Raw genomic sequence first — 25,921 nt, 5'->3', positions numbered from 1 at the left:
CCCGTCTCTACTGAAAATACAAAAATTTGCCGGGTATGGTAGCACACAGCTATAATCCCAGCTACTAGGGAGGCTGAGGCAAGAGAATCGCTTGAACCCTGGGGGCAGAGGTCTCAGTGAGCTGAAATTACACCACTGTACTCCAGCCTGAGCAACAGAGCAAGACTCCTTCTCAAAAAAAAAAAAAAAAAAAAAATAGAAAAGAAAGAAATGTCACCAAGTTCAAAGAGAAAGAAGACACTATTTTCTGGAGTAGCAGAGGAAGGCTTTCTTGAAAAACTAAAGTTTGAACATGAACTTGAAGGATAGGTAGCCCTTAGATGTAGAACAGAAGGGGAGAGGTATTCTAGACAAAGGGGTTAGCAAAGAGGAAAATCATATTATGCCACTAAAGAAAGAATTAGTAAGAGATGAGTTCATTGAATAAGTGAATTAAAACCAAATAATATTATTTTGTAGACAGCTAGGACTCATAAAGAAAACACTGACTTGTACAAAACAGTGTTTATTTTTTCTTTTTTGTTAGTTTTTGTTTTTTTTAAGACAGTGTCTGGCTCTTGTTGCTCTGCCTAGAGTGCAATGGTATGATCTCGGCTCACTGCAACCTCTGCTTCCTGGGTTCAAGCAATTCTCCTGTCCAAGACTCCCGAATACCTGGGATTACAGGTGCCTGCCACCACGCCTGGCTAATTTTTGTATTTTTAGTAGAGACAGGGTTTCACCATGTTGGCCAGACTGGTTCAAGACGAGACTGACTTCAGGTGATCCATACACCTCGGGCTCCCAAAGTGCTAGGATTACAGGTGTGAGCCAGCATGCCTGGCCAAAACAGTGTTTTATATTAACTTAATCCAACATTGATATGGAGAGGCTGGAGATCAGCAATGGAGAGAATAGCCTAGTCTGAATGAGCAATTCATTAAGAAACAGATATAGTTTGGCTGTGTCCCCATCCAAATCTCATCTAGAATTATAATCCCCACTGTCAGGAGAGGGGCCTTGTGGGAGGTGATTAAATCATGGGTGCAGACATCCATCCCCCTTGCTGTTCTCGCGATAAAATGAGTGAGCTCTCACAAGATCCAGTTGTTTGAAAGTGTGTGGCAGTTTCTCCTTTGCTCTCTTTCCTGCTCCACCATGGTAAGACATGCTTGCTGCTTCTTCACCTTCTGATTCTAAGTTTCCTGAGGTCTCCCAGTTATGCGTCTTTTCAAGCTTGTGGAACCTTGAGTCAATTAAATCTCTTTTCTTCATTCATTACCCAGTCTCAGGTAGTTCTTTATGGCAGTGTGAGAGCAGACTAATGCAGGCCCTTTGAATAACCAAACTATCAGTTAGGAGTCAGGTTTTGTCATAGAAAAGTCAAGTAGTGGCTTAAATAAGAAAGTCCAGAAGAAATTTTTATCTGAACTAGTAAAGTAGCTCAAGAATTTCAAGGGCAGAGTCTTTTTATTTCTTTTAGCTGGAGTTCTCATGTGCTATACACCAAAATTGTGTCACCCTCAAGTTCATATATTAAATCCCTAACCTCCAGTGTGACTGTATGCAGAGACAGGCTGTTTAGGAAGAAATTAAGGTTAAATGAGATCATAAGCATGGGATCCTAGATCCTGTAGGACAATAACCTTTTAAGAAGGGGAAGAGAGAGCATTTATACTTTCAAGTTTTCTAAAGGAAATGTTAAATAGAAGGAAGATGGGAGAAATGTTTTTCCTTCTAGCACCAGGGAAAATTTTAAAGAAAGTAACACACACACACACACACACACACACACACACACACACACACACACACATATTCAGCCTTTGATATCTATGAGTCCTGCATCCTCAGATTCAATCAACTTCAGATTAAAAATATGTTTAAAATAACTGAATAAAAACAATAAAAAATAATATAAATTTTAAAACAATACAGTATATAATTATTTACATAGAATTTATCTTGTATTAGGTATTATAAGTAATTTAGAGATGATTTAAAGTACACAGGATGATGCTAGTAGATTATATGCAAATACTACACCATTTTGTATGAGAGATTTAAACATCTAAGGATTTTGATATCTGCAAGGGCCTGAAACCAATTCCCAAGGATATCAAGGAACAATAATATGATATAATTTGTATTTACCCTTATGTGAGCAGAAGTGAAGTGCACCTCCTCCAGCAGACCTTGTCTATAAAAATGTCCCTCTAGTGATTCTTCGTATTATTTGTCCTTCCAACATCTTGATACAGAGGAGCTCAGAGGCCACATTTTTCATGGCTTTTCTCGTTGATTGTTGCTGGTGTATAGAATACTTGCTATTTCAAATAGGTTATATGTGTACATGGACAAAATTTCAAACAATATTAAAGGACATTGTTGTCAACAATATTCATGCCCATCTAGACCCTCTATCAGGCCAGTACACCCATTCCCAGATGCTAAGTGTTGTCCCCTAACAATATAGGAGTTAAAAAGAAATTATTTAGGCTCATAGTGAGGGTAAGGAAGTCCTCAGTAAGGTTTTCTTTTTAATGAAAACCAGCCCCAAAGTCATTTTCTTTTCTAACAAAGAGCAGCCTGTAAAATCGAGTTGCAGGCATAGACAAGCAAGCTGGAAGCTTGTGCAGGTGAATGCTGGCAGTTGTGCCAATAAGAAAAGGCTACCTGGGACTAGGCATGTTCAAAATGGTGGCTCCATGTCCCCTTCTCTTTGCCAGCCATGTATACAGTAAGGAGCAGACAAAATGGCACCTGGCCTAGAGGAAAGCCCATTTGCATAATAAGATTAGGGTGGAGTGGCAAGCCTTGCCCAAGCGCTATGTAAATGTCACACCTGGTCCAACCAATCTGTGGACCCTACATAAACCAGATACCACCTCCTCAAGCCTGTCTATAAAATCTGGTGCACTCTGGCCTGCCAGAATTCACATTCAGGCATCCTTTCTCTCACAAGACAAAGAGATGTTCTCCTTTCTCTTTCTTTTGCTGATTAAACCTCCACTCCCATGGCCGGGCGCAGTGGCTCACACCTATAATCCCAGCACTTTGGGAGGCCGAGGTGGGTAGATCACGAGGTCAAGAGATCGAGACCATCCTGGTCAACAAGGTGAAACCCCATCTCTACTAAAAATACAAAAATTAGCTGGGCATGGTGGTGCACGCCTGTAGTCCCAGCTACTTAGGAGGCTGAGGCAGGAGAATTGCCTGAACCCAGGAGGCAGAGGTTGAGGTGAGCCAAGATCATGCCATTGCACTCCAGTCTGGGTAACAACAGCAAAACTCTGTCTCAAAAAAAAAAAAACCAAAAAAACTCCACTCCTAAACTCACTCCTTGTGTTCGTTGTGTCATTAATCTTCTCGGTGTGAGACTAAAAACCTTGGGTATTTACCCTAGACAATGACGCCACTTCACTAAGACATGAAGCTACACCCTCCTTTAGAGATTTGCTCTGGCCAAACTTACCCCTCACCCCAAGAGGGCACTCACAACCAATGATTGATCCAGTGTAGGGATACAAAGCCCAGCTCGTTTGTTTCCAGTAGGGACCAACCCTTTGTGGCAATTTGTGCTCCTGCTTTTACAGTATGACCAGGTTGAAGTAACACTCTGAGACAATAGTCTTGCTTAGCAACTTCTACTTTATCCGGTTTTCCTTACTCACTTTCTCCTGAAAGCATTTCCTCAATAAACCACATGCATGCTATTTTCTGTCTCAGGCAGTATTTCTAGAGAACTTTGGATCTGAATTCCAATCCAAGATGGCTGATCACTAACAGCTCAGGATTGTAGCTCCCAGTGAAAGCTCAGAGAACGAGAGGACGCCACACTTTCAGACGAATTATCGTTGCTCACGGACCAGCAGATTTCTAGTGGAGGAGCCCCACGGGTCACCAGCGCGACTCTTGTGGCCGGCGCAGCAGTTTTGCCAGCGCCTTGGCACAGCAGCTCTTCATGCAGAGTAAACGGGACTAGCTCCCTTACTGACCAGTGTTTGGAGCTCCAGGAAGTCAGAGTCGCTTGTTGTGGACTCAAGAAGGAAGCCAGACCAGAGATTCCCGGGCAGAAGAGCAACATCAGTCTTATCGCTGCTATTGTGGCTGGTGCAGTGGGTTGCTTGAATCCCAGCACTGGGAATCAATAAATTGGATGTCGACTCAGAAACCTAATTAGAAAGGTGGTAATTGTAAAGATGACAGATGGATAAATTTATAATAAAGGGAAAAAACCAGCCTAAGAAGGCCGAGCATACCCAAAATCAGAACCCCTCTCCCTCTACAGGGGATTGCAGTTCCTCATCAGCAACAGAACAAGCCCTGATGGAAAAGGACTGTGTTCCATTATCTGAAGTAGGCTTCAGAAGGTGGATGATAAGAAACTTCTGGGAATTAAAAGAACTTGTTCTAACCCAATGTAAAGAAACTAAGAACTTTGAAAAAAGGTTTGACGAAATGCTGAAAATAATAGACAATATAGAGAGGAATATAAATGAACTAACAGAGTTGAAAAATACAACACGAGAACTTAGTGAAATATGCACAAGTTTAAATAGCAGAATGGATCAAGCAAAAGAAAGGATATCAGAGGTTGAAGACCAACTTAATGAAATAAAACGACAAGACAAGAATAGAGAAAAAAGGATGAAAAGGAATGAGCACAGTCTCCAAGAAATATGGGACTATGTGAAAAGACCCAATCTACGTTTGATTGGTGTACCTGAATGTGATGGAGAGAATGAATCCAAGCTGGAAAATACTTTTCAGGATATTATCCAGGAAAATTTTCCCAATCTAGCAAAGCAGGACACTATTCAACCCCAGGTAATACAGAGAACACCACAAAGATATTCCTCAAGAAGAGCAACCCCAAGGCACATAATCGTTAGATTCACCAGGATCGAAATGAAGGAGAAAATACTAAGGGCAGCCAGAGAGAAAGGTCAGGTTACCCATAAAGGGAAGCCTATTAGACTTACAGCAGATCTCTCAGCAGAAACCCTACAAGCCAGAAGAGAGTGGGGGCCAATATTCAACATACTTAAAGAACAGAACTTTCAGCCTAGAATCTCATACCCTGCTAAACTAAGCTTCACAATTGAAGGAAAAATAAAATCCTTTATGAACAAGCAAGTACTCAGAGATTTTATTACCACCAGGCCTGCTTTACAAGAACTTCTGAAGGAAGCATTATACATAGAAAGGAACAACCAGTATGAGCCTTTTTAAAAATATACCAAAAAGTAAAGAGCATCAACATAAAGAAGAATTTACATCAACGAATGGATAAAATTGCCAGTTAACATCAAATGGCAGCAACCCTAAATTTAAATCGATTAAATCCCCCAATCAAAAGAGACAGCCAAAACCTAATGGTATATCCAAAGATACACAAAGACTCAAAACAAAGGGTTGGAGAAAAATTTACCAACCAAATAGAGAGCAAAAATAAATAAATAAACAAAAAGCAGGAGTTGCAATTCTCACATTTGATTAAATAGATTTCAAAGCAACAAAGATACAGTGGTAAAAGGATCAATGCAACAATAAGAGATCTTAAGACCCATAATGAGATTTAGACTCAACGAGACAGAAAATTAATAAGGATATTCAGGACTTCAACTCAGATCCGGAACAAGTAAACTCAATAAATATTTATAGAGTTCTCCATTTTGAATACACAAAATATTGATTGGCCATTATTAATACCCATTTTTAGAATGAAGCAATATTCCTGTTCTCTCTCCCTCTTTTTCTTCCTCTTTCTTCCTCTCCTTGTCTCCTTTTTTTTACTTTTCAACATCCTAGTTCCTCACCTCTACTCAATAAAAAAAAATTAAAAAAAAAAAAAAAGAAAGAAAATTTACCGAGTTACATTGTGAAATGGGATTGCCAGTAAGGGAAGTAATTCTTCCGAGCTTGCAATGTCTCCCTAAGAGACATTACAAAAAGAAAGGGAAAAGACTGGCACATAACATGCTATGTGAAACTGCACGTTTTAGTGTACTGCTAGACATAGTATGCAGGTTTGCTCTTTCATGCCAACTGTTGAGTATTATATGTTGTGTTGAGAAGGATTCTGAGACCCAGCCTGGGCTCATTGTGGAAGAATCCTGATTGACATGGGATACCTACTTCAGGTAGGAGATATAGGTGTGCAGGAGGAGGTGTGGTGAAAGATAATTTCAGTGTAATTTTGCTGTTGAAACAAACCCTTGTATTTTCTTAACATTATTATATTTCAGATATATTTTTGGTGCCAAACACAAGGTGGTAAATTCCTCAGTAACTCAATTTGAAAACAATTGTGGATATGACATTGTAAAGGCACTATACTCTAGTGGCTAAGAACAGAATTCCATCCCAGGCCACAGGCTCAAAATAAAATGGCCTAGGATGGAATTTTGGCTCCTTCATTTACAAACTACATGACCTTGAACAAGTTACTTAATCTCAATTTCTAGGTCCATAAAACTACAATAGTAGTATAAAGCTTCACTATAGAATTTTTACAAGAATGAAATAAGTTGATTCATGTAAAGGTCTTAGAATGGTGCCTGATACATATTAATTACTTGATGACTGCAAGGTTTTATTATTTTCATTTAATGATTTCAAAATAGTAGAGTCTTGGCCAGTGAGTGATAATTCGTTACTTAAAGAGTTTATCATCACATAACTGGTTATTCATGTAATTTAAGAAAAAGTTCTTTGTACTGTAGAATTATAACTTTTAGATAATGAAATACAACTACTTAAACTTTTAAGTGAATATTTAATAAGGCTGGTGATTGACCTTATTATCTGTGATTCATCAGGTTAGGGTTTGGGGTCTTAATACCTTCTGGCAATTACAAATGCTAATCACCTTAGGGAAGACAGTAAAAGAGGAAATCAAACTGAAAGAGATTTAAAATTAGAGGTTGAATCTCTCAGAAATATTGATTAGAAGAAACAACTTTTTAGTGGAAGTTCTTTTTCACCTTTGAAAGTCATTTCCAATGTTGATTTACTTATTTCACTATTTTTGATGCCATTTGAACAACATCTACTCATCAAAAAGTATTTTTTAAGTGCCTTAATATCTGATATTGGTATGGTTGCTTTGTGAATAGCATGTAATTTGTGGATAGATATACTCTGTTTATTTTTTGGACATGTTTTTACAGTGTGCAGGCCACTTGAAATAATGGTAACAAAGTTGGATTAATGGGGTTTCTAAGTGAAAAATTAAATTGCATTGTTCCCAAGAGAAACCAAAAAGAATATGAACTGCTGCTGTCTTAGACATGTGCTATAATGTGGCTGTTATCAGTCTGAGGAGGAAGACACTGAGGTATTGCTCGAATGGTTTGCATTTAGCAGTGCTTTTCTTCAACCTACATTTAAAATTCTATTATGATCAATATTTAATTGTAACAAAAAAATAGGCTACATTGGGATTAGCCTACCCTAGATGACACCTAATTGGCACATAAATTCCATAGGTAGGCAATATTCCTACTCGTTAACTTTATTTCTTTTTCTCTCTTTCTTTCTCCTTTTCTTTTCCTTCCTTCCTTCTTTCTTTTCTTTTCTTTCTTTCTTTTTCTTTAAGACAGAGTCTTACTCTGTCACCTAGGCTGGAGTGCAGTAGTGTGATCTAAGCTCAGTGCAACCTCTGCCTCCTGGGCTCAAGCAATCCTCCCACCTCAGCCTCCCCAGTAGCTGGGACCACAGGTGCTCACCAACACACTTGGCTAATTTTTGTAGTTTTTTTTTTTCTTTTCTTGGAGTGGGTAAAGATGGGGTTTCACCAGGTTGCCCAGGCTGGTCTGATCTCAGGTGATTCCCCCACCTTGGCCTCCCAATGTGCTGGGATTACAGACCTAAGCCACCACACCTGGCCTCCTACTCATTAACTTTCTACAAAATCCTGTGATGAAATAATTAAGTAGATTTCAAGTAATAGTTTATAGAACCACACACATAAAAGGTAACTATGTGAGATGATGAATATGTTAATTTGCTTGATTGTAGTATTCATTTCACTGTGTACATGTGTCTCAAAATTACATGATGTACACCTTAAATATATACAACGGAAAAAAGCTAATAGATAAATATTGTGCTGGGGGGATATGGGTTCAGAAAACAGTCACAGAAAATTGTAGTTGTATAATGTATTTTAAAAATATTTTGGGGGCAGTATGTGCTGACTCACGCCTGTAATCCCAGCACTTTGTGTGACCAAGATGGGGGATCACTTGAGCCCAGGAGTTTTGACACCAGCCTGGGCAATATGGCTAAACACAAAAAAATACAAAAGTTATCCAGTCATGGTGGCACCTGCCTGTAGTCCCAGCTACTTGAGAGGTAAGAGGATTGTTTGAGCTAGGAGATAGAAGTTGCGGTGAGCTATGATCATGCCACTGCACTCCAGCCTGGGCAATAGAGTGAGATTCTGTTTCAAAATGTATTTCTGCTCTAATCATTATTGTTTTCACATGTACCATAATTGACTTTAAAAGAAATATATGTACTTTCTGCCTTAAGAAAAGGTAGTCTAAATACGCTCATACATTGGTTATGTTAGTTATAACAGTATCAGTAAAGTTGTGAGTAGCTTGTTAAATATCATAAAATTGATGAGTAAATTTAATTTCCCTTAGTAAACATACAATAAATAGATACATTTCTCTATACCAAACAGGGAAACAAGCATTAAAGTAGAAAGGTTAAGCATTATGTAACAAAAACCCCTTGATATTAAAGTGTTATACCCAGGCAAGTTGGAAGGAAAGCGCCACACTCTGAGTTCCAATTGAGAGTCCTTTATTGCTGGCGACCAAGAGTCAGCACATGCTCAAAAATCTCTCTGCCCTGAAGAAGGGAGTTTGATTCCTTTTTATATCTTGCTTAAGAGAGGGGAGGAGGAGTCTAGCTGAAGCAGAATTTACAGAAGCAGAACAAGCAAGTTAGATATGGAGGCTGGCAACTAGGAGGCAGGAGGTTCCCATGATTATTGATTACTAAGGAGAGTATACACAAGCAGTTCCCATGATTGCTGGTTTCCAAGGAGGGTATTCGGTACTTGCCATACAATCAATCAAGGGGGTATTCACAATAGCAAGTGGGCTTGCCAAGCAGGATATAGTTACAATGGTTATATGCCTCTATAGTTCTAAGTGCAGCATGACCCAGCACAGTAACATGACCCAGGTTTGCACTCAAGGGAGAAATGGCGGGAGGGGTGAGGCAGAGGTTAGGATGGAGTCTGTCTGGTTCTCAGCAAGATGGAGTCTGTCAGGCTAACACAGGGTAAGTTAGCACAAAAGTAGACTCTCGCATAAAGTTTGGCACAAAGTAAACTCTTGGCAAATGTCAATTTCCTTCCTCTCCTCTTCTCTCCTCTAAATTAATATATTGACTTTCTCTTATTAAATGTGGTATATTTTTGGTTTCTCTAAAGAAACAAAATTTCAGCAAGCATTGATCACACGTATGATTACCACCCAGTCTTCCAACCCTCCTGGATAACATAGACTGAAGGGAACACCATTTTATTGCCTAGGAAGGGTGGGAAAGTGAACTATAGTGTAATAAGTACAGGCAATTGTCTCAACCAAGTCTCAGACAAACTGCAGGCATATCGGGGATTTAAACCTTTCTTCATAATGTAATCGTACTATTGCAAAACTATAGGTGCTCCTTGACTTATGATGGGGTTACATCCCAATATACTAATTTTAAATTGAAAACATCATAAGTTGAAAATATGTTTAACATACCTAACATACCAAACATCATAGCTTAACCTAGCCTACCTTAAACGTGCTCAGAAAACTTTCAGCACAATATTCAATAAATTGCATGAGATTGCCCAAGTCAAATAAAATAGACTAATTTTAAAATGTTTTATTTGGGACACAGGAATTGCAATTCAGGGTATAAACACAGGCATGGCAGTTTTGGGTATGTCTCAAGAACAAAGGGAAGGTTGGAGGTTTTAAAAAAGGAAAAATGTTATGTATGACTTTGAAAGAAAATTCATAGGCACTAATAAAATGTTGAGGAGCTGACAAGTTCTGGTTGGTGAGTGACAGCAGTAAGTAAAACAAGTCTAGAATCAAGTAGATTGTTTCTGTATCTGTTACATAAAACTGATTTCAGGTTGCAGCAGGCAGTTTCAGCAGCTGGGTTGTGCTCCAGCAGTCAAATCCTGCTCCACCAGTCCTCTCCATTTTTATGAATGGATATAAGAGTGACCTAGAAGGTGAGAGGTAAACCATCCAGGCTCTAGCATTTGAAAGTGTGAGGTTAGACAGCTCCTGTTCATGCAGATTCAGGAAAACATTAGCAGCTCAACCATCAGGTCTCTTGGGAAGTTGAGGTCAGGCACAGCCCCTTCCACCTGGGGGACAGGGAACAAACTGTTCATAGGCAAGCAACACAGAAAGTGTTCTTAGGTCATTTATTGGACAATCCTGCTTATCTCTACAGTCCACTCCTTCACTTATGGAAAGTTGAAAGTTCTGCATGTTTTTTCCATCAAAGGAAACGACCCACTCATATCTGAAACAGGAAGAGAGAGATGCTCATTTGCCCTCCTACCTGCCACCCACTTCCTGGGTTGGATATGTGCATGTCAAATTAATTGGCCTCTGTTCTCCATAAGGATGAGCCACCCTGTTGGTCAGTCATACTGCCTAGTTGAAGCCATGACAGTGAATGTGTCCAGATAAAAACAGGAGAATGCATTTATGGGCAGGACCTTGGGGAACACCTATGTTTAGAAGGGCATGGAACAAGAATGAGCTAATGAAAAAAAAAAACCAGAGAAATGATGGAAGGTATTGGAGCCAGCATATAAAAAGCCATGGGGTGGGTGGGGTGATCAAAAGTGCCATATGCTAGAGAGAGGATAAAACTGTAAAGACTGAGAAAAGGCCAGATTGGATTTGTTGGTTTTAGGTCTCTAATAAATTTGGAAAACGAAGTTTTAGTTAACTGGTGAGAATAAAGTCTCCTTGCAGAAAATCATGTAGTAAGCTACAGAAGTGTCAAGATTTTAAGAAATTTGAAGGTAAAGCAATCATATTGACTGTATTTTATAAATTTGTTCATATCTTTTCTTTACCCCCACCAATCCCATCACAGGTATTGATCATCTCTCTTTTTTTTTTTTGAGATGGAGTCTCACCTGTCAACCAGGCTGGAATGCAATGGGGCAATCTTGGCTCACTGCAACCTCCACCTCCTAGGTTCAAGCAATTCTCCTGCCTCAGCCTCTTGAGTAGCTGGGACTACAGGCACATGCTACTACTACCCCTGACTAACTTTTTATATTTTTAATAGAGATGAAATTTTACCATATTGGGTGAAAGGCTGTCAGGCTGGTCTCAAACTCCTTACTCCAGGTGATCCACTCACCTCGGTTTCCCCAAGTGCTGGAATTATAGGCATGAGCCACCATGCCTGGCAAGTATTCATCATCTCTTACCTGGTTTATTAAAATAGTCCTGTTTCTAGTCAGAGTCACCCTCTGACTCCCACCCAATGTTAATAAGTGTGGTTATATTGATAGAAAAAAATAAGCCTCCAAAATTCAACATCTTAAAGAACAATAAATTCATTTCTCATCTCATTCCAGGGTAGGCTTCTAGGTCAGCAGGTGGCTTTTCTCCATGTCGTGATTCACGGATCCAAACTCCTTCTATCTTGGGCCTTTGCCATTTGCAAGGACATTCATCTCATTTGCATGGTTGAGGCAGGGTCACCATGGCCAGAATTCAGCTGGTGGAAAGGGAAAGCAGGAAAAGTTTCAGCCTGGTCGTAAGGTGCTGGTGTGGAAGTGGTGTGCGTCACTTCCATCACCTCCATCTGACATTCCGTTGATTAGAAGGTGCTCACATGGCCACACCTAACTTAAGGGGATGCTCTGTCAGCTAGCTATATGCTCAGGAAGGAGAAGAGACTGGATTTTGATAGACAGTTCTCAGTCTCTGCCATATTCTCTGGGCCTTGTTCATCGTTCATGCTGCTGACAAGCTAGCTACCTGATTCCCCAATCTGACCATATCATTTCCCAGTTAAAAAAGAACAAAATGCAGTGGTTTCTATAACTGAACAACAAAAGTAGATGCTTTTATTGATCATCTACTATGTGCACTGTAGACACAATGAAAACAAAAAGAAAAATTCTGCATTTGTCCTCTTGAAGCTTATAGAGAAGCTAGAATCTTGGGAATCGTATGAAATTCCTTATTCTCTCTCATCCCTATACCCAGTTCATCATAAAGACCTGTAAATTTTCTTTTAATTCAAAGTACTACTCTGGACCAGCACGGTGGCTCATGCCTGTAATCCCTGCACTTTGGGAGGCCAAGGCGGGCAGATCACCTGAGGTCAGGAGTTTGAGACCAGCCTGGCCAAAATGGTGAAACCCTGTTTCTACAAAAAATGAAAAATTAGCTGGGTGTGGTGGCACATGCCTGTAATCCCAGCTACTTGGTAGGCCAGGGTAGGAGAATCACTTGAACCTGGGAGGCAAGGTTGCAATGAGCCGAGATTGTACCACTGCACTCCAGCTGGGAAGACACTGAGACTCCACTTCAAAAAAAAAAAAGTACTACTCTGTACCCCTTCTACCTGTTTTCCCCCAGTGTGGCCACTCTAGAGATTTTTTAAAAATCCTAAACAGCATAGCTTTTACATAACCATATGTTTAGAGGACTTTATCAAGTAAGCTATGAATGTGCAGAGTATAGGAGGAAATGGAGCATTTAATTTTAACTTGTTTGTTGGTATTATCTATTTTTATATTTATTCTCATTCTGCTCCTTCTTGAAAATGTGTAGGAAACCTTTTCTGTCAATGCTATCTGATCCCTTTTCTTTGATGTAGTGGCTAAGTTCATTATCTGTACGTGTCTGTGATATTTATCCACATTGTTGTGTGTTTCAGTTGTTCATTCTTTTATATTGCTAAGTCATTTTCCACTGCGTGAACATACCACAATTTGTTGATTAGTTTTCGTGTTGATGAATATTTGGGTTGTTTCTGGTTATGAACAAACATGCTGTGAAAACAGTTTAACAGAACTTGTAAATTTAATTTTTTATTTATCTTGGGTAAATGCCTAGTAATGGATTGATGAATCATATGGTAAGTGTAAGCTGAACTTGATAAGAAACTGAAGAAGAACTTTCAAAAGTGTACATGCCATTTTATAGTCCTGACTATAAAATGTAAGCAAAACATAACACTATCAGGGTTCCTGTTATTCTACCTCCTTGCTACCATTGGGTGTCACATTACATAACAGAGACTGTGCCTAATAATTCTCTCTCTTTTTCTCTCCTATATCATCCTAACCAGGACCCAATAAGACAGACACTAGTATCACCCAAATTTTATAGATGAGGAAACAAAAGAACAGAAATATGAAATAATTTGCCCAGGATCACACAATTTTCAAATTGTGATGCAGGGAATTTTATCTGGTAGCCCTCCTCCAGTACTGCTTTTGTTACAGGAAAAGGATACCAATCCAGATCCCACCAGGAGATTCTTGGATCTCATGCAAGAAAGAATTCAAGGTGGGTCCATACAGTAAAGTGAAAGCAAGTTTATTAAGAAAGTAAAGGAATAAAAGAATGGCTACTTCATAGAGCAGCCTGAGGCCTGCTAATTGCCCATTTTAATCATTATTTCTTGATGATATGCTAAACAATGGGTAGATTATGCATGCCTCCCCTTTTTAGATCATATAGGGTAACTTGCTGACATTGCTATGGCATTTTAAATTGTCATGATGCTGGTTGGGGGTGTAGCAGTGGGGACAACCAGAAGTCACTCTTGTTGCCATCTTGGTTTTGGTGGGTTTGGGCTGGGTTCTTTACTGCAACTGTTTTATCAGCAAGATCTTTATGGCCTGTATTTTGTGCTGACCTCCTATCTCATCCTGTGAGTTAGAATGCCTTAGCCATCTGGGAATGCTGCCCCCTAAGTTTCAGCCTCGCTTTACCCACTTCCTATTTAAGATGGAGTTGCTCTGGTTCAAACGCCTCTAAGACACTTTCATTCATTACATACTACCTCTTCAGATGGAGCTTTTACTTACAGAGAGAGTTCTAATTATATTGTAACTGTATTATATATGTAATGTATTTTATATAATCTAGTTACTTCACTCTACTGTACAAATGAAAATAATTGCCCTAAATAGATAATTATATTAATTTGGCACTTGTGTCCTTGGCTCTTCCTAAATTTCCTGGTTATTTTTCAGAGCTTTGGATGTTTAGGTGTATATTTCTATCCTGGGTCATGGATGATTCGCAAGGAGAAAGGAGAATTGAAGAACAACTGTTGTATAGGGTAGGGTGACAGTACTCTTAGGTGTTCTCTCAACTTCAGACATCTGGTTTACTGCTTGACTTAGTCCATTTTCCATTGCATATAACAAAATACCTGAAAGTGGGTAATCTATAAGAAATGAAATGTATTTCTTATAGCTGTAGAGGCTGGGAAGTCCAAGGAAGGGCAACATCTGGTGGAAGCCATCTTACGGGTGGAGCCTCTCCGAAGAGTCCCGAGGCAAGGTAAGATATTACATGGGGAGAGGGCTGAGTGTGTTAACATGCTAGCCCAGGTCTCTCTTCTTCTTCTTATAAAGGCCATTAATTTATTAACCTATTAATCTGTAACCACCCAGTGGGTTCATTTTGCCCACTACCAAGAAAGAGCTGATTTGCCAAGACAGGGGAATTGCAATTGAGAAAAAACTTAATGATACAGAGTTGACTGAATGGGGACCAGAGTTTATTGTCACTCAAATCAGCCTCCCCAAAAATTCAGAGGCTAGGGTTTCTCAAGGATAGTTTGGTGAGCCAGGGAATGGGTGCTTCTGATTGGTTGAGGATGCAATCATTGGGGTGTGGAAAATGGTCCTTGTGTATGTGGAATCTTCTTCTGGGTGGAGCAACAGGACCATTGTTGGGTCTGGGTGGAGCCATTGGTCACAAATCCAAAAACCTGAAAAGACAACTCAAATGGCCAGTCTTAGGTCCTACAATAGTGGTGTTATCTGCAAGAGTAACTGGGGAAATTGCAAATCTTGTGACCTCCAGAATAATAGCTCATAATTGTTTACATCTATAACTTAGCAGAATGCAGGCTCCTCTCATCCTCCTGACCTAGTGGTCTTTCATTAGTTTTACAAAGGCAGTTTGGTTTTGGGGAATGGTTATTATCACAAACTATAAATGGAATGTCTTCCAAAGTTAGCTTGGCCCAAGTCCAGAAATAATTGAGGGCAGTTTGGGAGCTAAAGAGAAGATGGGGGTTGGTTTGATCAGATCTCTTTTACTACCTTAATTTTCTCACTGTTATAAACTTTGTAAAGGCAGTTTAAAATTCATTATCTATGAATGAATTAATCCATTCACAAGGGTGGAACCTTCACGATCCAGTCACCTCTTAAAGGGCCCACATCTCAATAATGCCACATTGGGGATTAAGTTTTGACATGAGTTTCAGAGGGGAAAGTGAAACCATAGCACTGCTAAAAAGAAAATAGCTACTATATAAATAGAAAGTATCTGTGAACTATTTACTATAGAAAAGTTAGCTTACTTATTTTGTAACTATTAGCCCTTGTAATCATACTTCATACAAAAAAATAAGGGGTGTAGAAAGAGAGAACATAAGTTCAAAATTTTTTTTCTGGTTTTAGATCACAACTGATATAAATGTGCATTTACTTGTGAGTGTGTCAATGTGTGTGTAAATATTTATGTGTATGCATATCTATGGTAACCATATATATATATATACCATACCAGGCCAGGCTGGTCTCGAACTCCTGACCTTAGGTGATGCTTACCATATATACTATATATACTATGGTATATATTTACCATATATATAATATATATGCTATATATATACCATAGTATATATACTTATATACTATATATGTACTATATAGTAATATATATACTTTATATCTTTTACCAAATATATATTAAAATATATATTATCATATAATATATATTTATATATTTTATATATCTATATTTACTATATGTTATATATTTATATATTTAATGTATCTACATATTTACTATAGTATAAATATATTTCTATATAAAATATATGTCTACTATATATTTACACTATATTTAGCATATATTTATATACTAAATATATAGTACATCATATATATGTACTATATAGCATAACTATATTTATATAATATGTATGTGCTATATAGCATATATATATACCACATATATATTACAGGCTCATGCCCATAATACTAAATATATGATAGATAAATATATTTATGCTATATATAGTATAAATATACAGTACATATATATTTTATATACAAATACATTTATACTATATATGGAGTACACCTCTAATACTAGATATATGGTATAAATTTATGCTATATATAGTGTATAAATATATAATATATAGTATATATTATTAAGTTTAGTAACTATATAGTATATATACACTATATATTACATGTAAATATATATTTACTATATATAGTATAAGTATATTTAGTGTAAATATACTAAATACATCATACATAAATATATGTATACTGTATTGCATGTAAATATATAATACATGGTTATATTATCTTTTTAAGTTTAGTAAATTCATACTATTTATTGTATATAAATATACAATAAATAAATAATTACATCTTTTTAAATTTAGTAAATATATACTATATATAATATATATAGTAAATATAATACACTTAGTATATATATATTATATATTTACTGAATTGAAAAATCTATTTTGCTAGAAGTTTTTCTTTGTCCTTTCCTATATGCAATGAAGACAAATGAGTGCACTTGGGTTTTCTATTCTCTGAGGGCCACGCTGGAAAAAGAATCAAAATATAAAATATAGGTTTGGTGATAGTAAAATAAAAAGCTATTAAAGTTCATACATTAGAAAGATTTTTGTTTGTTTGTTTGTTTTTGAGATGGAGTTTCACTCTTGTTGCCCAGACTGGAATGCAATTGCACAATCTTGGCTCACTGCAACCTCCACCTCCTGGGTTGAAGCAATTCTCCTGCTTCAGCCTCCTAAGTAGCTAGAATTACAGGTGCCCACTACTATCCCTAGCTAATTTTTTGTATTTTTAGTAGAGTCAGGGTTTCATCATGTTGGCCAGGCTGGTCTTGAACTCCTGACCTTAGTTGATCCACCCACTTTGGCCTCCCAAAGTTCTGGGATTACAGGCGTGAGCCACCACGCCTAGCCTGAAGGATGATGTTTTTATAAGACCTTAGCAGTTTTGAGAAAATCTTCTATCTCACAATCAATCAATTTGTTTTGTTTGAGTATTCAAAAGGAAATGTTTTTATTCCCAATTCTGGTTTTGTACAATTGTATAATTAATGGAGATAATCATGTCATAAGGGTGAATTTACATGTATGTGAGAGGTGGTGGTGATGGGGGGACCAATTACAAATTGTAAATAGGGGAAATAAGGTTCCTTTTTATTTTAAAGTACGAAAACAACATATACTGGTTTCAAGTAGGGATATGACAGTTAAGAAAGGATTGTAAAACTGAAGACAGAATTTTAAGACTTTAGGATTGTAAGCCTGAAGCTAAATTGATTTATTTGTTTGTTCATTATTTTTTAGAGATGGAGTCGCATTCTGTCACTCAAGCTGGAGTGCAGCAGTGTACTCATAGCTCACTGAAACCTCAAACTCATGGACTCAAGTGATACTCCTCAGCTTCCCAGGTTGCTAGGAATACAGGCATATACCACCATGCTCAGCTATTTTTTTCTTTTTACAAAGATAAGGTCTTGCTATGTTGCCCAAGCTGGTCGTGAGCTCCTGGCCTCAGGTGATCCTCCCACCTTGGCCTCCCAAAATGCTGGGATTACAGGCCTGAGCCACCCACCACATTTGGCCTGAATTTATTTTTATAGCTAAATAAACAAGTGTCAGTCAGAGAGGAATTGATTTATCTCCTAAACAAAGGAAAAGAAAAATCCCTGAAGAACATTTTGGGTATGCTCATCCAACACTGAGCAGGGAAAGCGACTTGGAAAACTTTATAAATCACTTTCCCAGTGGCAAATGTAACCTAATTTTGAAACTGGGTGCATCATATCTCTTACTGATAATCATTCAGGTTATTTAACTTATTCCCTTTGTTCCATTTTCACATCCGTTATTCAACCTCGTGATTGTAATTTTTCTATCTTCCCATGGAGGTGTACCCATAGGGAGAGGATATGTAATAGACATATTAACTTGAGCATTCTGTTCTCTCAAACAGGAATATCTTCATTATAAATCCAAATGTTGATATTTAGTCTTTATGCATCAGCTCCTATTAAACTTGGTTAATAGGAGCTTATTCTAAGCATACCTACACTAATCATTAAGCCCTTGGGGAGTAAGATCTTATAGGCACTTTAGTGAAGTTATCAAGGTAATGGCACAAATTACTAATATATTTTCTCCAAAGACCTCTGCATAATGGAGCACAGTTTTCTGTCAACGTATCATGAGAGCAATGGCTGCTTATTTCAAGAATCAATTGAGTTACTGTGAAATAATATTCATAGAGGCTGTGGCTCAACCTTGTAATCCCAATAATTTGGAAGCCAAGGTGGGAGGATTGCTTGAGTCCAGGAGTTTGAGACCAGGCTGGGAAATGCAGGAAGACCTTGTCTCTACAAAAAAAAATTTTTAATTAGCTAAGCATGGTAATATACTCCTGTAGTCCCAGCTACTCAACAGGCTAACGTGGGAGGATCAGTTGACCCCAGGAGGTTGAGGCTACAGTGAGCTGTGATCATACCATTGCCCTCCAGCCTGAGTGACAGAGCAAGACCCTGTCTTAAATAATAATAATAATATTTATAAAGAGCTTTGCTCTCCCAGGAAAGAAAAACGATTTCCATTTGTTAATTTACAAAATCAAATTAATAGGATAAATGGGAATAGGCCTTGACCTGGGAACACAAATAATTTTGTTCTGCTGTTATAAAATACTTATTTTGCAGATGGAATCACCTTTAATGTTGAAAAGGAAACCGTATCTTTAAAGTAACTTTAAAATTTAGATGGAAATAAAATTGATAAAATATTTAAATTCTTAGAAAGTATTTTTAACCCACAGAAAAATTAATTTGGGAGCTTTTGAAAATCATTTAAATGTTTCAAATACATGAGAAATATTAAAATCAAACTATTTTGCAATTGCTATGTAAAACTTTTTTTTTTTTCCTCTTCTAGTTCTTTGAAAAAAAAGTTTTTAATGCATATGTCCCTAAGGAAAATATCAAAATCGGAATCTTGGACAATCATACTGCATGTGAGAATCTGTAGTAGGTTTGTTCATTGGAGAAAACGTAAATTTGGCAGAAGCTAAATTTGGAAGTGGTGATAATTACAAGTAAAATGAAAGAGATAATTGTGGGAAATAGAAAAGTTCCTTTTTAAAGTTTCCTTTCTTGTTAAAGAATAAATCATAAGTGTGCTAATAACTCTTGGTTAAGCCCTATCCTATGTAGCTGTTAAACATGCCATGCTTACAGGCATGTTTACCTTCTATGTCCTTGTACTTTAACCAAGATATCTGTGCTGGACATGCTCACAGACATGTCCCAGCTCTCCATTGCTTTTACCTGTTTAGAAAACTTTAAATTGTTAGCCAGTTGGGTTTTAAATCATGAGGTCTGGCTCCAGCCAGCAGAGATCAGACACAGCAGTAAGGACGACCCCAAAGGCATAATGAATAAATTTGTGTTTTCCTTTGTTCATTGTACTCTTGTGGCAAGATAGCTAGCGAGAGTACCCTTCCTGCAGTCCAGGAAGTAAAAATTGCATTGCTGAAAGATCTTTTGTCTCAGTGCTATTTTTTCTTTGTGGCATGGAGCATCTATTTCCAGCATCTATTTTGAACATAATAATAATGATGACTAATATTGTATATCAGGCCGGTGCAGTGGTTCGCGCCTGTATTTCTAGCACTTTAGGAGGCTGAGGCAGGTGGATCACGAGGTCAGGAGATCGAGACCATCCTGGCTAACACGGTGAAACCCCATCTCTACTAAAAATACAAAAAATTAGCTGGGTGTGGTGTCATGCACCTGCAGTCCCAGCTATTCAGGAGGCTGAGGCAGGTGAATCACTTGAACCCAGGAAGTGGAGGTTGCAGAGCCAAGATCACACCATGCACTCCAGGCTGGGCAACAGAGTGAGACTCTGTCTCAAAAAAAAAAAAAGTGTCATGAATAATTTTTTTTGTATAAATATATATATTTACAGTTTCTTTGTTTGAATCAGGATTCTTGGAAAGTCCATACATTATATTAATAATTCATTGACATATCACTTAAGATTCTCTTAATCTATTGCTTCCTACTCAATCTCTTTTATTCCTTCAAAATGACTTTTTAACAGAAATCGTTTTGTCATGTTGAGTTTCCTACATCCAGATTTTACTGACTACTTTGCCACAGCATAGTTTAATATGCTCCCCTGCCCTTAATTTCCATAAACTGGTAGTTAGATCTAGGCTTGATTAGATTCTGTTTTGATTTTTATTTTTTGGTGGTGAGGGGGCAAGACTTTTTAAAAAGTATATTGTGTACTTTAATAAGAAGGTTCATAATGTCTGCTTGGCTCTTTGTGATTTAAGATGCTACTGATGATCATTGCCCAGATCTATTTGGTTTACTAGGGGCTGCAAAGTGGTGATGTTTTCATTTTATCATTCCCTCTTCATTTATTAGCTGGAATATTTCTGTAAAGAGAAAACTGCCCTTATTAACTTTTTCCACTGAAGATTTCCCCATACCCTTAAATATTCTTTAAATTACTGTTTAGAAAAATGTAGGCCAGGCATGGTGGCTGCCGCCTATAATTCCATGACTTTGGAAGGCCCAGGTGGGAGAATTGCTGGAGTCCAGAAGTTCAGGACCAGGCTGGGCAATAGAGTGAGGCCTGTCTCTACAAAAAATAAAAAATAAAATTAGTGAACTATGGTAGCATGTACCTGTAAAGTACCAGCTACTTGGGAGGCTGAAGTAGGAGGATCACTTGAGCCTGGGAAGTCAAGGCTACAGTGAGCCATGATCACACCACTGTACTCCAGCCTGGAGAACAGAGGTGAGACTCAGTCTTAAGAAAAAAAGTTGCAGTATTTTCTTTCTTAAGTATGTACCATACTTTATATACCCACTTCCTAACTGCTGGAAATTTATAATGTTTCTGATTTTTCACTCTGTAAACATTGATGGGGTCAACATTCTTATATATTTCTTATACATACATCTTTATTTAGATATCTGGTTATTCAATTAGAATAGAATCCTACCAGTGGAAGTCCAAGGGATAAACCATTTTGTAGCTTCTTACTAAATATTAAAAAGTTTCTTCCCAAAATACACCAGTTGACTCCCTCTACCACTGATAGTTCCTGTTTCTCTAAATCCTTACCATTCCCACATATTTAATGTGTTTGTGCTCCATGTTTTATGTTAACTGTAAACAGTTTGAATTAGGCATGCATCTACTATACAGTGAGAAAATTCAAGGTTTGGTATTTTATTTTATAGAGTACAGAGAAATGAGACAAAGCAATTGCTCACATATGAGAAAATAAAAAATTAATCTGTAGAACTTCAAAACCATGAAGAAGTATTGAGCTACTTGGTAGGTCTCATGATTATTCATTTATTGTTTTCAGGAACTAATGGTAATTATAGAGTGTGTATGTGTGACTTATTTTTCTAAAAATGTTGAAGTAATGTTTTTAAAATGGAAATTTCAGACTATAAATGTAATATGCTAATAACAAAATACTGCTCTGAGGAATAGCCTTTTAGAAGTAATGCTCCAGGCTCTGCAATTGTGATTTTATAATTTAAAAGTTTTCGTTAGTTGGCTATCATAAGGAAGGTTATTATGTTAGTCCATTTTCACACTGCTATAAAGATACTACCTGACACTGGGTAATTTATAAACAAAGGAGATTTAATTGACTTACGGTTCCACATGGCTGGGGAGGACTCAGGAGACTTACAATCAGGGTGGAAGTGGAAGCAGGCACCTTCTTCACAAGAGGGCAGGAGAGAGTGTGAGTGTGTGAAGGAGGAACTGTCAAACACTTAAAATCACCAGATCTCATGAGAACGAACTCACTATCATGAGAACAGCAAGGGGGAAAACACCCCCTCGGGATCCACTCACTTCCCTCCCTCAACGCATGGGGATTACGATTCAAGATGAGATTTGGGTGGGGACACAGAGCTAAACCATATCAGTTACCCTATTTCTTTGCCTGAAAATTTAGGCATTTTAAGGTCTGGATCAGAATCTAACTTTACAGATTAATAAATATGTATATCTCTGTGCCTTACCTTCCTTAGGACTGAAATTCAACTAGGAGGCACTAGGACAGCTATTTCAGTAGCTTAAAGATGGCCTCAATGCTGATTGTTGTTGGGCCACACTAGCTGTTAAACCTTTTGAGTACCATCCTTCTGATATGAATATCAATGTAGTAGCTGCAGTTTCTTACTTTTGTTGTGGGTTCAAGGATGCCTTTCTAAATCCCAATAAAGTCTGTGTAGGATCTGGAGGTTGCAATTTAACCTCCGATGATTACATGACTTTTACAAAAAGAGTTGTAAAAGGATATACTTCCTTACTTAAGTGATTATTTGCTTTTTAGCTTTTCAGAAGACAAAATTGGGAAGTTTACTACTCAAGATGAGTCTTCTGCAGAACTTTGTAATGGAACTTATGGGTTTACTATTGTCTCAAGTTCTGGGAAATAATAAAATATGCATTTAAATATCAATTCTTGGGCTGGGTGTGGTGGCTCATGGCTGTAATCTCAACACTTTGGAAAGCCAAGGTGGGCGGATCACCTGAGGTCAGGAGTTCAAGACCAGCCTGGCCAACATGGTGAAACCCTGTCTCTACTAAAAATACAAAATTTGCCAGGTACACACCTGTAGTCCCAGGTATTTGGGAGGCTGAGACAGGAGAATTGCTTGGACTCAGGAGGTGGAGGCTGCAGTGAGCCAAGATTGTACCACTACACTCCAGCCTGTGCGAGACAGTGAGACTTAGTCTCAAAAACAAATAAACAAAATAAAATAAAAAAAAATTCTTGTTATAAAAATTGGTGAAATCCAAATAAGATCTGCACCTGAGTTAATAGTATTGTACCAACTGCAATTTTCTGGTTCTGACAATATGGTTCTGACAATATACTCTTGATAGAGGCAAGAGGCAGACAAATGCCTAAGCAGATTTTGAAAAAGGGTCTCTGGAGAATCTCCGACCTGCCCCAGATATTTTACGCCAGATATTTTTGTACAGATAAGGGAACCTGCACAGGGTCTTGCCAGGGCATGCCCACAATGGACTGGAGGCCCACATGCACTGGGGAAGTGGTGGGGAGCCACCAGGATTCATACCGTATGCAGGGGAGCAGGCTGGCCTCCCAGTTCATGGTGGCAGCCTGGTATTCAATCTGTGAAGTGGGAGCCTGCTAGAGGACCCCCTGTTTTTTCTGAGAACTTTCTTTTCACTTAAAAAATTTCATCCTTCTTACCCTTCAACGTGTCCGTGTGCCTAATTTTTCCTGGTTGTGAGACAAGAAACTGGATTTAGCTGAACTAAGGAGCAAAAAATCCCATATTACTATGGTTTTGTAAGATTAGTAAAAGTTGGATGAAGAGTACAAGGGAACTTGCTGTACTACGTTTGCAAATTCTTGTGACTCAAACTGTTTAAGAATATAATATTTAAAAAACAACAGCCAATGCTTGACATAAAGGTGTTAAATATCATTTTATTTTATATTTTGTTAACTAGACTTTTATTTATTTGTTTTTATTTTATTTTATTTCATTTTGAGACATAGTCTCACTCTGTTGCTCAGGCTAGAGTGCAGTGGCATAATCCCAGCTCACTGCAACCTCCACCTCCCGGGTTTAAGCCATTCTTGTGCCTCAGCCTTACGAGTAGCAGGGATTACAGGTGAGTAACACCATGCCTGGCTAATTTTTGTATTTTTAGAAGAGACAGGGTTTCACCATGTTTTCCAGGCTGGTCTTGAACTCCTGATCTCAAGTGATCACACACCTTGGCCTCCAAAGTGCTGGAATTACAGACATGAACCACTATGCCCAGCCTGTTAACTGGATTTCTAATCATCTCTTTATGCTATTTACATGTTCCTCTTTCCTTCTGATCCTTCCAGGTCACTAATAACTCTCTGACCTGTTATTTTTCACACTCTTCTCTATGTTTATATAATAGTATACAAATAAACAGGTATATTGGTGTTTACATTTTCATTTATTTCATAATAATGTGATTAAATTGTATATACTTCCCTGCAGATTGTTTTTCTTACTTGGAAATACATTGTGAAAAATCTGTTCAATTTACTTGGTATAGATGAAACTGTCCTTTTAATGGCTTGATTGTAGTCAATGAATCACAGCTATTCAACCGTTCCCCTACTGATTGATGTTTATTTCCTTCACAATGTTTTGCTACTCAAATATTTTTATACTAAATATTTTACAAGTGTATATTTTGGACTGATGTTTTTATATCTGTTGGATAAATTCTCAGGGATTTATCTGTGGAATTACTAGATTGAAATAATATGATTTAAACATTTTTTAAGGTATTTTCAGACTTCTTTCCTAATGGCTTCACTATTTCACATTTTCAGCAGTGAAGTGGAGACCACTTTTTCCTGCATCCCTACCACCAGTAGGTGTTATATACAATCCATATTTTGTGTGTTCATAGTGAGAAGTTACATTTCACTAATATATTAATTTATGTTTCCCTGACAAACAGTGCAACGTTTACTGATCCTTTGGATTTTTCTGTGAATTGTTATTCATAACTTTTGCCCCTTTCTTTCTTTCTTTTCTTTCCTTTCTTTCTTTCTTTTTCTTCTCCCTCCCTCCCTTCCTTCCTTCCTTCCTTCCTTCTTTCTTCCTTCCTTCCTTCCTTTCTCTCTCTCTCTCTCTCTCTTTCTTTCTTTCTCTTTCTTTCTTTCTTTCTTTCTTTCTTTCTTTCGTTCTTTCTTTCTTTCTTCTCTCTCTCTCCTTCTCCTTCTTTCTTTCTCTCTCTCTCTTTCTTTCTGACAGAATCTTACTCTGTCACCCAGGCTGGAGTGCAATGGCATAATTTCAGCTCACTGCAACCTCCACCTCCCAGGTTCAAGTGATTCTCCTGTCTCAGCCTCCCAAGTAGCTGGGATTACAGACATCTGCCACCACGCCAGCCAATTTTTGTATTTTTAGTAGAGCTGGGGTTTCACCATGTTGGCCAGGCTGGTCTTGAACTCCTGACCTCGTGATCCACCTGCCTTGGCCTCCCAAAGTTCTGGGATTACAGGCGTAAGCCATCGTGCCAGCCACTTTTGCCCTTTTTCTGTTAGATTGTATTTGCCATTTCCTTGATAATTCATAAGAGCTCCTAATATATTACATATATTAATTAGGCATCTTTCACATGTATTGCTAATATTTCCTCTAAGCTCTTTTTTTGCCTTTTGTCTATGTTTATGATATCTTTTGCTATACCACTTTAATTTTTAAGTGTTATGAAATATGTCTATATTTTTCTTTATTGTCTTCTTAGTTTCCTCCCCTTTTTCACAGTCTTTCCAACTCTCAAATTATACATGTATTATGTATTTTTTTCTGATGCTTGTGTTATTTTATTTAGTTATATTACATTCATATAGAGCTGATGTGCTGATTATTAAGCTATCATCATTCAGCTTCAAACCCACCCTTCTGTATTCTGCTTTGTGATGAGGGTCTGGGGACTCTGCAAACCACATTTCTGCTTTGCCAGCTGGTTCCCAGCTAAATCCTGTCAACGAGAGGCAGGAGAG

The 25,921-nt window shown here is 37.8% G+C and overlaps 1 protein-coding gene across 1 annotated transcript in view; it reads left to right on the top strand.

Annotated features, from left to right (window-relative positions):
• The window catches only part of LOC144578705 (uncharacterized), a 77,129-nt gene that overhangs the window by 30,169 nt on the left and 21,039 nt on the right, over positions 1 to 25,921 (top strand). The window contains exons 4-5 of the mRNA XM_078345990.1: positions 13,502 to 13,565; positions 14,484 to 14,570. Of these exons, the coding sequence (XP_078202116.1) occupies positions 13,502 to 13,565; positions 14,484 to 14,570 (151 nt within the window). The remainder of the gene's footprint in view (positions 1 to 13,501; positions 13,566 to 14,483; positions 14,571 to 25,921) is intronic.

This window comes from Callithrix jacchus, chromosome 1, assembly GCF_049354715.1.
Source record: "Callithrix jacchus isolate 240 chromosome 1, calJac240_pri, whole genome shotgun sequence".
NCBI classification, from domain to species: Eukaryota; Metazoa; Chordata; class Mammalia; order Primates; family Cebidae; genus Callithrix; species Callithrix jacchus.
Note: the sequence above shows the minus strand (reverse complement) of the source record. Positions and strands in the feature narration are given on the sequence as shown.